Below are 15566 nucleotides of genomic sequence, written 5' to 3' on the forward strand. Positions count from 1 at the left end.
AAGATGTGGGACAGCCAGCAAGATGGCTGGCAAACAGCTCAGAGGAGATATCAGACATGTACTCTGTTGAGTTTGAACAGTGAGCTTGTCTTGCCCTGGTTCAGCCCACTTTGATGTCCCCAAGAAGCGATGCCGTGCACCCATGGCTATTCCCGTGCCCAGCGGCACCTGTGACAGTGTCTGTGGCAGGGGAGAGGCCCCCAAACTACCTGTCCATCTCCTAGAGGCCGGGCACCATCTCAGTCCCCTTTCTGGTGCCTTCCCAGAACATGTCAGCAGGACAAACTCTGGGGGTGGTGGGCAGCAGCTGGGTGAAAGAGGTTTCGCAGAGCACCCCTGCAATGCAGCCCCCAGGTACCTCGGGGGGTCCTCACACCAGGCTCAGCCTCCTCTTCCCCCTAGAGATGGATTCAATGGGTTTCAGGAAAAGACCATAGAGCTTTTCTTGGAAAAGAGTTTTAAGATCATCAAGTCTGACCATTAACCCAACACTGCCAAGTCCACCTCTAACCCATGTCTCTAAGCACCACATCTCCACATTTGTTCAACCCCTCCAGGGATGGTGACTCCAGCACCTCCCTGGACAGTCTACTCCAACACCCGACAACCCTCTTCGTGAAAAAATTTTTCCTAATATCCAGTCGAGACCTCCAGGGGCACAACTTGAGGCCATTTCCTCTCATCCTACCACTTGTTACTTGGGAGAAGAGACCAACACCATGCTACAACCTCCTTTTAGGTAGATGGTAGAAAGCAATAAGATGTCAGTGAGGGCAAAGGGAAAAAGTGAAAATTTCCCTCATGAGATCTGTCAGAACCAGCCCTGCCCAAGTCCCAGGTTCCCTTCCCTTGGCTGAATCACTTCACTCAGTCCCTGGCCCCGGGGCAGGTCCCTTGACCCCTCCATCTCCTGGCAAATCTGCAGCTGAGAAAAATAAGCAGGGATTAAACTGAAGCACCGTAAAGCAAGCACAGCCCTTTGCCGAAACCCAGAGGCAGGGAGCAGAACGAAGCGCTGCCAGAGCAGCCGAGCCAGCACATCTCAGCTGGAGCAGAGGCAGCAAATTGGGCACAGCAGGTTCCAGCTGCAGCCTGTGCGTATCTCCAGCAAGGCAGAGGTGCCCAACAAGCTGTCATCTTTGCATGGCCTCAAAACCTACTCCTAGAACTGCACGGCTGCCCGGAGCAATCACTGCATCTCCTTGGCAAGGCTGGTTTTTTGAAGCAGAGTCTGCAAGGACATGAGGAGCCAGCCCATCCTGCTGTTCCCTCCCAGCACCGGAGAGCAAAACCCAAATCCCAACTCCGCTTTCACAGGTGTCATTGCTCTCCTGTTTGCTTTCCTGCCTCTGGGGACTGTCTAGGAGGGAACAGTCACCTCCCTGATGGCCAGTGAGACATATGGCCACCTTCATGGCCATCAGCAGATCAAAGCACTTCTTTCTGAGGAGCTGATTTCACCCTTCCTCCTTCACCCCAACAGCACTCCTTCCTCCATCTGACTTCATTACCTTTTAAACCCCTAAATATCCCAGGATTTGGCTGTGAATACTGGAAGGTCTCAGAGCCATCTGATCTGCATTGCTAAGCACTGTCACCTCCTCCCCTTGCACTGCTCAGCTTAACCTCTGCCCCTTCACATTTGCAGATATACGCACAAAGCTTAATCTCACAAGGAGCCGGGAGACTCTTCCTCCCTGCAGAGGAAACAGGATTTTATGATTTTCCACTTTCTGTGCCAGGATGGACAGTCTACAGCTACTTCAGAGCTGAAAAAGGAGCGGTCGATGGGAAACACATGCAGGGGGGAACATCAGATGGGACTGGGGGTAACAGGACAAGCACATCTGATGCAAAACATACCCAGATTGATCTGATGAGGTTCTTGAGCGGAGGTTCTTGAGGACTTCAGTACAAATGCAGAGAGCTGAGCAGCTCCCAGTGTCGGGGCAGAAGAGCAGATGCCCTTTGTTGCTGTGTGCAGGAGGGGAAGATGCCTCCATTGGGATGGGAAATGGGGAACAAGCCAACACTGCTGCAGTCCTGGCCACAAACTGAGTACATTGCCCAAGCTGGAGCACTATGGAAAAGAGGCAAAGCCACCATCACAGAATCACAGAATGTCAGGGGTTGGAAGGGACCTCGAAAGCTCATCCAGTCCAGTCCCCCCGCTGGAGCAGGAACACCCAGATGAGGTTACACAGGAAGGTGTCCAGGCGGGTTTGAACGTCTGCAGAGGAGGAGACTCCACAACCTCCATGGGCAGACTGTTCCGGTGTTCCATGACGGAGGAGAATCACTGAGGAGAAAAATGTGCCAACCACTTCCCCCGGCCATGCAGGTCACTCTTATGGATGCCGCCAAGATGCCACAAATATCCATCCCCCCTCTGTGTGACCCTTTTGCACCAAGAAAGAAGAGCGAAGAGCAAAGTGCAGCCAAGAAAGTCCTGGACAGAGAAAGTCCTCCTGAGCTCAGTATTTTGTGACTTACTATGGTCATACAACCAAAGCAGCAGCCACTTCTGCCCTGTAGCCCTTCCTTTACTATGAATATTTGCAAAACACTTCCTGAAGCATTAATTGTATGTGATTAATGGAGGGGTTGCATCGAGGAAAATGCAGCATCCATTGTGTGGCCAGGGCAGCATCACGCAGGCGGCTGCCGGCAGGGCTGGGGATGGAGGGAAGTTGCGGACAGGAGCAGATGAACAACAGGAGAGCACTGGACAGCCCAGCAAAGAAATCTCAGCCACCAGGACCACCCTGCTGAGAAAAAAGGCCTGATCCTGCCCTGGGAATGGGAATTTTGCCATTCATCATAATGGCAGCAAAATCAGAGCCCGAGGGATTAAGCAGGTTGTGCCGGTTTTACCCTGGTGAATATTTCTTGTCTCCTGATGTAATTGCTCCAGCGGGATTTGGCCAAGATAAAGGTGATGCCAAGAAGGGCGAGGATGTGTCCACGCGCGTGTACGTGAATGGAGCAGAGATAAGGAGAGGGCGCAACCTGAGGCTGGGAGAAAATAACTGAAGTCACCCTGAAAGATGGATCGGGGAGAATATTCCTCTTTGGGAAACAGCAAGTGGAGTGTGAGAAAGGGAATGGGCTCATGAGAAAGTCAAGGAAAATCAGGATGGGATGGAAAATGAGGATGGGATGGAAACGTGGAGAGAAGAAAATGGGCAATGCCTTTGTTGGTCACTTCCACTTGTGTTCTTAAGCTTGGGGTGTGTTGGGTTTTTTTTGTCCAGCTCCCCTTGGAGCACGGCTGGGTTCTTTCCAAATGGCTTTTAACACTCCTGCAGGAATTTCCATTGCCTTGAGGACCATGTGGAGCTCCATCCTCGTCTGGAGCCAGCCAGGCTGGAAGCGGAAAGTGGGAAGTCAATGGCCTCCAAAGCATAATTCCTGATGCTCCAGTAGAAGATCGTATGTTTTGAGAAGTGACAAGCACCAAAAAGTAATCTCATTTGTTGCAGTTATTCAGTGCTTTCTCAGCATTTGGCTCAGGAGGCTGAAATTCATTATGGGAAGGGAGCGGAGAGTCTGCAGGGCTCCTCCTGTTGTCCCCAAAATCCCTGAAATCGGGTTTGCCCTGGTTTGTACCTTGCAGAAATGGGGAAGCGAGTGGGACCCCATGCAAAGCTGGGTGCAGCCTTATCACCTCCACATTCCCTGCTGGTAACAGGGATAATGCAGTGGCACTCCAGCAATTCAGCCCCATATTGGGAAGACTAATCAGTTCCTATTGGCAAAGTGCTCCAGGAGGATCTAAGGCATTGCAGGCACCAGGAAGAACAATGGGTTTCCATTCATTTCCTTGTCTTTGCCAGTTTTTGATTTTTTTCCTGAAGAGACCCATTTCCATCATCTCCATCTCCATCTCATCTACCGGGGTACAGCCACTGTGGTGGGGCTTGTGGGCCCACGACTGAGAAGGGACCCGCTTGCTCTTGCAGACAAGGTCTTCACCATGGTGGGAAGAGACAACCAGCTCATGGCTTGCTCTTCCCACATGCAGCACATGAGGCTGAAACCTTGGGCAAGAAGACAAATCCCTTCATTGATGTCATTTGACTCTGCACCAGGTGCTTTTTGCCCATAAGAGAGTGATGGAGAGGGAAAGGACAGCTGAAACGTAGAAAATGGCCTTTCTGGCCCAGATTGAGGTGGCCTACGATGTTGCACCTGGCAGGTGAAGGTGAGGAATGCTATGGCATGGAAAGCACCCAGCTTTGCCACTTGCTGCCCTGGCCAAGAGGCTGCCTGGTGTCCACAGTCCCCTCCTGTTCACGGAGAGATAGTGAAGATCAACCACGATGCCCAGGGGAGTCCAGCTTTCAGATAAATAAGCAGCACCTTAGGGCATGCCGGAGCAAGAGGTGGATTTTGAATAATCCAGATGGAAGCCCTAAGGGATGGAGATGAACTGCTCACAGCCCAGCAGTAAACATGGGAGTTCCCTTGGCTGGAGTTGGGACCATTCGTTTGGATATAAACCTCATCCATCTTCACCGTGGCATGGGAAGGAGACAGAAATCAGGACTTTTGGGGTTGGAATGGCTGCATTTTCTTTCCTCCCTCCCTCCATACCCACAGATCTGGCATTTCGCAGGCTGCTGAGCCCTCTGGCTCCACTCCAGGAACACCATTAAGTACCAGCCTTACGGTCTGAAGTCTCCTCGCAGGCTTTTCCTGAACCGAGATGGCCGGTCCTGTTTCCTGCAGGACACGGCCCTTGGCGAGCACACGGGGTAAAACACACAGGGAGGTTTGCACAGCCCTGCCCCGCGCGGAGAAATTCAGGCAGTGATTTAGGATGTTGTAAAACATTTCAAGGCCTGTGGACACATATGTATTATTATCACAACGTGACCTTGGAAAAAGTCTAATATTTAGGACAATATTCTTTATCCATCACTAATACTGAGTTTAAAACAAAAAAACCCACACACAAGTAACCCGCCATCACCCGTCAATGCAAGGTATTTCCAGGTTAGTTAAAATACTCAGCGCCAGGGGTGCAGCTCTCCAGGCTTTCCCAGCACATGGAGCAGCCGGCAGGTTTCTCTGCAGCAGCCTCTGTCCCATCCCTGAATCACAGCCAGATCCACCCGTTACAGTGACCACGCTGGGCAGTGATTTAAACCTCCCGGCTTGCTTTTGCCACTTCGCGAAATTTGGAAATGAAGTCTGAGTTGCCCGAAGTGCCCGTCCACTTTCCCAAACCCAGCACGAAGTAATCAGTCCTTGCAAATTACCAGTTTATCTTGCAAAGGATCTTTCCTGGTATGCTCACCTCCCCTCTTATCTCTGAACTTTGCAGCATATTAATTAAAGACATCTGATGGCAATAATTAGGCCACTCTCTTGAATTACAACAGAAGGAGCAAGTTTTACAGATTTCACTTTCCAGCTATTAGATCACAGAACAGCCCAGGGAGGATTCACGCAAAAATCTTGCTTTGCAGTGCAGAAACATCTATCCCAAAGAGATGCGTGAGAGAAAAGAGAGAACTAGAGGATGCTATTAATAATAATTAATAATTCATTATGGGGACAACCTTGTTGGCCACGCCAGCTGATGTCCAGCAGTCAGGGGGTCTCGCTGGTAAAATTGTGCCCCCCAAAGGTGCTACCTGCACGTGTGGGTCCTCCTGAGCATGCATGTGGGTGCATGTTTGCTGTTGAGGAACCCAAGAGCGGTCCTGCCACCACTGTCACTCCCAGCAGAGGGACAAGCATTGCACTGGGTGACTTGCATTCCTTGCCCTGTCCCCAGCTGCCACTCGGAGAGCAGAGATTGTCCCCCAAATCCCACGCTGCCATGATATGGAGGGCTGGGACTCACCACCTGTGTCGCCCATGGTGAAAGGTGGGAATTGGTGACGGTGCATGTCTGCAATGTTGCATGGATACGGTATCAGTGGCAAATTATCCCCCCCAGCCCTGCCAAAGCTCCCTATGGCTCTACCCATCACCAAGCCACGCTAAAAACACAGTCAGATGCTTCTGCTGTGGCTGCTTGTTTGCCAAAAATACGCTCTGGTAAGTGCTTACACAGGGGAAGAAATCAAGTATGGATATTTGAGTATGCAAATACTATCTGCAGGCACTAACACGTGATGGGTGTTAGTCACATCGCTTAATGCGAGGCTGGATATGTACATACACAACAGGAATGGTGAGGTTTGGGCATCCGTGGAGAAGGGGAAGGGACAGAAGAAGGGAGAAGAGAGAAGGACTGAAGCAGAGCTGGGTGTTGGGCAGCATTAAGTCTGTTGCTGGGGCTCAACAAATAATAAATTACAAGTCTGCAGCTCCTACCAGCATGGCTAGCTTGCACTTTTTAAAGCTAAAGGAAACCAGCCAGTGGGGTGGTTGGGTTTGGGTGATGTACTGCAGGAGGTGGCTTTGCAAACAGGTCGAGATGGGTGCTGCAGACAAGCGAGCATTTCACTGGGCACCTCTGCAGGAGCAAGGGCCGGGGGCTGGAAAGAGGACATTGCTTTGCAACCAAGAGATCAGCACAATGAAGCTACTTTCCCCACTAGCAAACATCAATGTGCACCATGGTGTTGCAAAGACTGCTGATATTCGCACTTACAGACGAGAAACTGAGGCACAGAATGAGAGGATGAGTTCCTCCAACAAAACAACTGGTGTTGCAGGCACAAAATAGCTTTGCACAACCTACAGCAAAACTACAGCAGAACAGGAGATGAGGCAAAGCCCTGAAGCTGATGTGATATCTCTGAGCATAACCCCAGCTGTTAGGAATTAAACTGTTTTTCCATAGGGAATGGCCAGTGATGAATATGTGCCCTTATAATATTAAGGAGAAGTCACTCCATAAAAATCACAAATGGAAATTCAGCTCGGATAACATCTGCATGAGGAACACTCCCCCAGACCCATCACCAGGTTCAGGCTCGGCCAACAACAGCTTTTGAGGCATTTTGGCTATTTGCTTCAAGGTAGAAAAACTCAAGCTTGCTCTCCACCGTGCGCAGGAAAATGCAAGTCTGTCCTGAGCATTCCCTCCCTCTTCCCTCTCACTGTTTCTGTATCTCCAGCTTCCCGGACCCTGTTTGTGTTCATTAGTAATTGCCTTTTCCATCCAGCATTCGGAGAAATGCTGCAATTATAATGACAATCAAATCTCAGCATCGCTAATTCTGATGGGGCTCATAATGCGTCTCAGGCCAGTTGTGATTCTTCTTAAAGCGTCAGGTCCTGGAGACAGGGGAAATAATAGCTTTTCAAAAGGAAAGAGGTAAAGAAAGAAATTTCTAGTCTTCCTGGGAATGGTAAGTGCTGGGTCCACTGGAAAGGGAAAGTCAAAGGAGCATCATCCCCTGGTGAAATGGGCCCATAATGCTGCCCAAGGTACCTGAATCTCTGCAGATTTGGCCACCAGTTGGGTCCAAAACCGCGACGAGGCTTTAGTGTGAGGGATGTGAAACACATTAACATATCACTCAGCACATTTATTATGGCTAATGTGCTCCTCGCACAAAGCAGAGTGAAATCGGGCTAATGCTTAGTCCGTTAATCCGCCGGCACTCTAATCCTCATCACAAACTCTGTGATCTCACCCCATTTCTCAGCAGAGCCCATGGGAGAAAGGGCGAATTCTCCAGCACTTGCAAATGGTGCTGGGTGCCGGCACTGAGGTTTTTTTGGGGGGCTGCATCCCTTGGGAGGGGTGGGAGATGCTCAGCATCATCCCATGGGACTGGGGATATGAGGCTGCACCCGGCGTGGGGACAGCACAGGGTGGGACAAGGCAAGAGCAGGGTTTATTTATTTCTTCTGAAATAAATTATTAATCCCTTATTCAGTCCAAGGAAACACCTTGCAGGCCCAAAGTGATGGCCCTGCACAGGAAATCTTATCATTCTAGTGATCATCTTGGTGCGAATATCTGCAAACGTAGAGACCTTGCTCTGGCTGTTCACTCATTCATGAAAATTCATGATGCTCTGCTGTATGTTAAGAGTAAGTGGAACCTCTTCAGGGAATAATTTTGGGAAAGGAGTGGCCGTTCTAAGGGAATGCTCATGCATCCATTGCAATTTTTAAGGATTTTTGATTCAAAGGCCAGAATCTGTCTTTGAAAAGCCAATATCTGAATATTGCCGATGTCTGAATAAAGCAAATATTTGAAAAGCCAAAACTCCAAAATATAAACACTTGCCACTCAAGTATTTTGTTTTTCCTCCAAGCTCCCCTTCTTTTGTTAACAGTTAAATACATTAACTGTAAATTAAACAGTTTATTGTGGGGGTAAACTAGCATCAAGAGTCTTCTGTAACTATTGCAAACTCCTGCAATAAAAGTGTTTCCATGGTCAGGATTTCAGGCAATGCCACAGTCACACCCCAAAGAGGTAAAAACTGCCAAAATCTCACAAGACAGGTGCTAAACTGTAGTGTTGCCCCCTATGAGACCATCATCTACCTCATTCTGCCTGGCTTCTGTGTCTTCAAGTCATGCCTGCATTAATACAGATCATTCATCAACATCAGTGTTACCTGAGTCAAAGCATTCAAAATTTATCAGGTTCATTTGAAAATCAAGGCATTTTTAAACAGGAGGCATTTTTAGCTCTCGTCTGCTGGTTTCCAAGCCTGTAAGAATGACTTTTCTGCAATAGTCTGGGTGGAAACCTTGCTTCAAAAATGAAGCCGAAAATCTTGCAAAATCACATGTTTCCACAAGCTGGAGCTTCAAGGAAAAAAAAATGTTCAGCTACAAGAGCAGATGTCACCCAACCACGAGGAGCCCCATGGGATATCAAATCCCGTCCCTCTTATCACATGCAAATATCCTGAGAGTTGCATTAAAAGCCATGAGAAACCCACTCCAGTGTTCCCAGTGAAAGGACATTGAAACTGTGCTTTTGGAAATTAAGTCACCCTCTATTTTGAGTCAGGGAGAGGTGGGTAAGGAGGTCAGGTCACCCCAAGGTTGGGGTCCTACACCACCCCCTGAGCATCACACGCTGGGTAAAATACTCGAGAGGATGGAGCTGGGGTCAGAGCCTGCCTGGCAATTCCTATCTCCTGCACTTTTCCCTGGGGTCAAAATCCTTCTTCCTCTGTCCCGAGCTGTACCTGAAACGAAGCAGCGTGTTCCAGTGAGATAAGTAATTACCATGAGTTCATATCATTTATTTTTAATGACGCTGGCCAGAATCTTCATTTAGTATTTTGATTCATGTTCGGCGGGTCCTGATGTTTCGGTTATCACTCTCCTATAACCCCTGTTGCACTGCAAGCATCTTCTGTACCACATCTAGATACTGAGATGCTTCAGACACAAAGTTCGTAGCTTGTTTTTTTTTTTTATTAGCAGATTTTTAAGAGGTTTAATAGGACCAGCCAGGGCCATGCTGGGATTCTGCAGGAACTGAGAGGACTGGGGATCAGGGTGCATTTGTATTTGCTTGTTGCCACCCACTGTTGAAAGCACATCAACAATTCCTTCCCGGCAGCAAAAATAAGACGGGAGCTGATACTTTTAAGGTAATTCTGACGTCCGCGCTATGAATAGATGGAAGGGAAATTTGCCCTCGCTAGTTGGTTCCCTGCAGCTGTGGAGTCACCTGTGAAAAACTCTGGTACAGAGAGAGGCACGAGACAGCTGATGCTGCCGCCCTTAGCGGCACCAGCCGGTGGTGGTTCATCCAAAGCCACTTTTTGGCTCAGGACAGGGGCAGACAGGCAGGTTCCCATGGCATCCCTGCTCCATCCCCTTGGAGGGGCCTTTAGCACTGCCAAGGGACCTGCTTTTGCAAAATATTGCAAAATATGCCTGTTTTTCATCTCCTCAAACACTCCAAAGACATTTGGTTGGTGGCTTCTGGCGCACCTGCGAAGGAAGGGGCTGGAGGTGTCACTGGTGCCACCGTAGAGATGGGGAAAGTGGGACACAGAGCAGGACAGGCTGGGAGAGGAGAAAGCCCACACCGGCAGCTCCTACCGCACCACTTCCCTCTCCCCATTGCTCGCAAACCGCAAAAAATCTCCCAGCCCAGGCCAAGAAAACCCACTTGCCTACTCACACGGTGCTAACAATGAAAACATTAATTATATTTCACTCACCTATCAAAGGGATGATTCATTTAGGTGAGTGGGCACGGAGGATTACACAAGACGAACACGGCGATGTGGCCGTTTTGGGGTAGCCCTCCTGAGAAATGAGGCTGCGTGGAGCACGTGGGTACCCAGGACTGATGAGGGGGTGGCAGCAGGAGGGACCTGCATGTCCCCCATGGACACCTTGAGCCTGGGGAACCACTGCAAGATGTTCCCCGAGATTTGGCCAGACAGTGGGGACATGGGAGAGCGGCTGGTACCCTCCTCAAGCTCCCGTCTGGTCTCAGATCCCAAATGTTCAGCTGGGGAGAGGTGGAGAGAGAAGGAAAATAGCATTGGTAGGGACAGAATGGGTAAAAGCAGATGTAGGGCTTTCTTCATCCACTCCATGTCACAGAATCACAGAATGTCAGGGATTGGAAGGGACCTCGAAAGCCCATCCAGTGCAATCCCCCCGCCAGAGCAGGAACACCCAGATGAGGTTACACAGGAAGGTGTCCAGGCGGGTTGGAATGTCTGCAGAGAAGGAGACTCCACAACCCCCCTGGGCAGCCTGGGCCAGGCTCTGCCACCCTCACCGGGAAGAAGTTTCTTCTCATATTTAAGTGGAACCTCTTGTGTTCCGCTTTGAACCCATTAGCCCTTGTCTTACCATTGGTTGTCACATCACCCACCCCAACAACCATGGCTTTGGCAGTGAAACCCCAACCCAACACACAGCCCGAGGATTCCTGAGGCAAGTCTGCAGTTACAATCCAACCTGTCCCCAGGTGAAAATCACCACGTATTTCCAAAGTGTCCCAGGAGTTACAGAACCAGCTGAGATGGTTCTTGATCTCCAGGCCTGCTTGGGAAAGTGTCTCCAATGCGAGGTCCCCAGCCCTCCAGAGAGGTTCCACCAGCTCCAGCAAGGGTGACGGCAGCGTCCCCAGCTCACATCAGGGCTGATCCAGGAGGCTGCAGCCCATTTTCCCACAATCAAGCGAGTAATCCCACTCCAGGGCTGGGCTGAATCAGGCCCAGCAAACGAGTGGTGCAACTCCAGCACCCAACCAAAGCAATCCACAGGAATTCATGCAACATTGCGGTGCTGCTGGAGGGGGCCAGGGATTTTTGGCAGAAGGATAAGGACAAGGTAGCAGTATCGTGGTTTGTGGGGGGTCCAAGTAAGCACTTGTGTGCAGGCTGAACACAGGACAGTGCAGTGAGGTGCACTGGGCATGCGGCGGTGCCAGGGAGATTTGGCAAAGCGTGGGCTCCGAGGGCAACAGTGAGGCTGTGTTTGCTTATTTGGGCCCTGCATGGTTTGCATTTATCTGTGCACAGGTCGGAGGGGGCTGGGGGCAGCCCACGAGCGTGTGGGTAACACGGACCGGGGGGGGCGAAGCGGCGTCTCGGCGTGGGGAGGAGAGGCGAGTGTGCGCGGCGATGAGCGCGTGTCCGCGTGGGAGGTGCGAGAGCTGCAAGCTGCGCGTGGGGGAAGCGTGGGCACATGCGTGTGTATGTGTGTGCATGGCAGGCGTGAGCACCCGGCGTGGGGGGGAACACAGTCCCCAGGGTGGTGGCAGCGTGGCTCAGGCCACCACATGCCACATCCTAAATCCAAGCACCACGCGCCAACACATGTCCATCAGTCACGCAAAATACCACCCCCCAAGATAGCGCCGGCAACTGTCGGTGGAGCGCTGAGATTTGCCCTTACCCACTATCGCGCAAGGAAATGGTAAAATTGGAGTGAAAACCATGAATTCTGGGGCACCTCACTTCCTGAGCTTCGTTGCGCATTTAGGGACCCATCCACTAGCCTTGGTTGATGTGCTAAAAAAATAAAAATGCAAGGGATGAATATTTATCTGTGGGTGGCAAGTGACAGATGCTGGGGCGAGGATTCTAGGATACTTCAGCTTGATGAAGGTAATAACTTGAATAGATTAATGAGAAACATCCTTCCCAACAGTTGCCTTCTCTGTGCAATCGCACCCCTCCAGCAGAGCTCCTGCACGCACCAGCCTCTTGGATCCAAACGCAAAAAGTTCATAAAGGTTTGGTGTCAAAAAGGCTGGAAATGCCCAACTTTGGTGTTTTCTACCCAGAATGGAGACAAGCAACTGGGAAAGGGCCTCTGGGGACTTGCAACCGAGTTGGTGAAAGTGCAATTTTGGCTGGCTTCAGTCACTCGGCGGTGATGGCCCAACCAAAATAGGGGGAAAGCTGGTGTGGAGAAGCCTGGTCGGGGTGTGCACGGGCTGTCCCAGCTCCCAGCAGCAGGACAGGCTTGGCCACAGGTACCATCACTCTGCATGTTCCCAGCATAGCTGTCCCCTCCTCCCAGGACAGTTTACAGAGTCCCTGCGGGGAGAATTGTGCTACAGACCCTGCCCTTGTCTCCCACTGATCCTCCTAAAACAACAAACATGCAACAAAGCTTTTCCGTCCCCAAACACCGAGGAGCCAGGCTGGCCTGACAAGATGGAAGAAAAAGCTCTTTGCTTCTGGTAGGTTCTTAGAAAGGGTAAAACCACTGGGAAGCCGCCCTGATTTGGAGATGCTCCCCAGGTTTCCCAAAGAGCCACTGCGCTGCAGTTGATGGGGAAGGTGCCGGGGTGGGGGTAAGTGTATGTCCGGGGACGGGGCCAGCCCTGCAACAACCCTCAGAGACCCGGAGTTTGTCGAGACTTCTGTCTGTCCCTGGCAGTGCCGGGAGGGGAGCAGGGCGACGGCACCGGTGTTGGGAGCACACAGAAACCCCCCAGCACCCCCTCCCCAGCCGCTTTGAACGTGGGAGACCGTGGTTACCCTCTGAGCAAGGTTTATTCTCAATGGAAGGACTGCTGGGATTTATCCACTGCTTGCAAACACACACCCGGCAGATTCCAGCTCAGACCCCAGCATTATTCCAGGCGGCTGAAACAAAAGGTTGCAGCTCTATTTTCCTTTAGGAAAAAGCCACCAGCACAAAATCATCATTAAAAAAAAAAATAAAATCAAGAGATCAATCAAGAGATCATTCCATTTCTCCCTTTCAGAGCATAAAAGAGCATCTGCAGGTAACGTTTAATCTTCCCTCCCTGTATAATCACAAAGCAGCAAACTGGGTTTTCTAGAGAAAGGTCTTTGCAGCACCTTTCAGGAAGGCTGCGATGGAGCTCATCAATGCTGCAATTTCCTTAATGTGGCAGTCCTGGAAAACCATAACGCCTTAAAAATAAAATCCCAAACGAGCCTGCTTTAAATGGACACGCTTGCCAGCAAAACAAGGGGGCAGCGCTGCCGAACGCCCCCGGCCCAGCAGGTAGGCCTGCCTCGGATTATGGTGGCAATTTCGATGGAAGTGGCCACAAAACATGCGAGAGGATGATACAGCCACTTACAGCACGGCACCAGCTGTCATCCTAATTCGGCCCTAAAGCTTTTTAGTCCATCAATTTTTCCAGTCGCTCCAATTGGGTTTTCTTGGGTTTTTTTCTTTAATCCTAGTTTCCCCTCAACATCTTGTTAAGCTGTGTTGACGGCAGAGAATAGCTTTGGTGATCCCTCTGAGCCCCTACACTAAGCATTAAGCTGTAAACTAGGAATGTAAGACTCTTGACTGAATTAAAGTCTTTTGCCCGGTATTACGAAGCGCAGGGCCGCGTTTGGAGGGGCTGCGGGGCGTGCAGAGACCCCAGCCCCTCGCTGGAAGCATTTGCAGCACCAGAGCTGCCCCCCCCCCACCCCAGACCCCCCCTGCCCCATGTTGCTTTGATGCAAATCCTACAGGTACCAGTGGTGCAGTCAGAACTGCGAATCCCATGTGCAACTTGGGCGTCCCCCCCACCAGCACGGCAAGCTCCCCTCCCCAAAAAAAGACTGGTTGAGGAGAAAGGGGGGAGGATCTGGCACCCAGAGACCCACTGAACATTTCGGGCTACCTGTGGCAATGGGCTGTTGCCATGCTGGGCTGGTTCGTTTTCTCCAGGGGGGTTACGAGCATCCCAATCTCCAAGCTAGCAGGTTGCAAACTCGCAGGCTCTAGCCCAAAGCCAGGGTCCCCCACTGAAGGCTCATCCCCCCACATCACCGCCCGCCCCACCAGAAAGGTATGGATGCAGCACCTACCTCCATCCGAGTAGGTCTCTGTCCCGTAGCCATCCTGTAATCCATTGCTCCAGGTGCCTTCGTACTTGGCCCCATTTCCAGTGCATTCTCGGACCCCGTACCGTCCCTTAAATCCATGGGTCCACTCTCCTTTGTACACCCACTTCCCCTTGCTCTCCATGCCAATGCCATGGCGCTTGCCCTGCGCCCAGGTGCCCTGGTAAGTGTTGCCGCTGGGCCAAGTGTAGACCCCCAGCACCTCAAAGCCGTGACTCCAGGAGCCCGAATATTCACCTTGACCCTTTGGGCCGGTACAGATTCCGTGGCCATGAGCCTTTCCGTCCTCCCAGCCTCCACAGTACGACCCTCCATCGTCAAAATTAAACCTTCCCCCACTGGACATGCATGTAATTCGGTTTGCAAATCTCCCGAAAGGTGAAAAAAAAAAAAAAAAAAGGCAGAAAATAAAATGCAAATGATGACTTGGGAAAAAAAAAAAAATTAAAAAATTAAATCAAATCAAACTAAATCGCAATCATGCACCAGATCCAGGGAGCTGCTTAAGCCAGTTTCTTGTGATTATTCATTCTCGGGGAGTATGTTCAGGATCAGTTCTCTCTTCCCCTGCTGTGGAAACAGTATCATTAAAAAAAAAAAAAAAATAGCAGCAAGAACAGCAGCAGCTATTGGGTTTTGGTGCAAACGACTCCACCTAAAAACCATCCAAGGCAGAGAACGGGGGTGGGGGAGGAAGGAAAAAAACAAAAAAAAAGAGGCCAAATGCCAAGAGCAGGAAAAATGAACCCCGAGCGGCTCCCCGCAGCCCGGCGCACCCCAAAGGCTCTCACAGCCCCCGCGCCGCCCTCCGCGCAGCGCTGCCCGGGCGGCCGGGGCTCCGGCGCGGGGCCGGGGGGGGCGGCGGGCGCATGGCGGGCCCGGCGGGGCCTGGCGGGGCCGGGCGCGGCGGCTCAGCAGCAATGCGGTGCCTCTGCCGCCTCCCGCTCCGCTCCGCTCCCACGGCCTCTCCCGCAAACGCGCACGCACCCCCCGCGCCCTAAAAACCCGCCATCGCCTCCCTTATCCGCCCGCCCCCCCCGCCCCTGCACATACACACTCACACACACACACACGCACACCCCCGCCGCAAACCTCACTCCCGGGGGGACCCGCTCGCCTCGCCCGGCGGATCCCGCATCTTGGCCGGAGGATGCTCGGGGCTTGGATGCTCGGGGGTTTGAGGGGGGCGGGAAGAGGAACCCCCTCCTGCGCTCTCCCCACGGCCTCTCCCCCTCCCCTCTCCTTCCAGGCTCCCCCCCGGGGATAAATCCTGCTTAGGAACGATCCTGGGCTTTCTGCTCTGCCTCGGCTCCCGGCTACGGGCTC

The 15566-nt window shown here is 51.6% G+C and overlaps 1 protein-coding gene across 1 annotated transcript in view; it reads right to left on the reverse strand.

Moving 5' to 3' along the window:
- Positions 1-15549, reverse strand: part of JPH3 (junctophilin 3) — a 56297-nt gene extending 40748 nt beyond the window's left edge. Inside the window, exons 1-2 of the mRNA XM_065028820.1 lie at positions 15333-15549; positions 14205-14810 (exon numbers count right to left, since the gene is read on the reverse strand). Of these exons, the coding sequence (XP_064884892.1) occupies positions 14205-14586 (382 nt within the window). The 5' untranslated portion in view covers positions 14587-14810; positions 15333-15549. The remainder of the gene's footprint in view (positions 1-14204; positions 14811-15332) is intronic.
- Positions 15550-15566: the final 17 nt, after the last annotated feature.

The sequence above is a fragment of the Columba livia genome, chromosome 13 (genome assembly GCF_036013475.1).
Source record: "Columba livia isolate bColLiv1 breed racing homer chromosome 13, bColLiv1.pat.W.v2, whole genome shotgun sequence".
Classification (NCBI taxonomy): Eukaryota; Metazoa; Chordata; class Aves; order Columbiformes; family Columbidae; genus Columba; species Columba livia.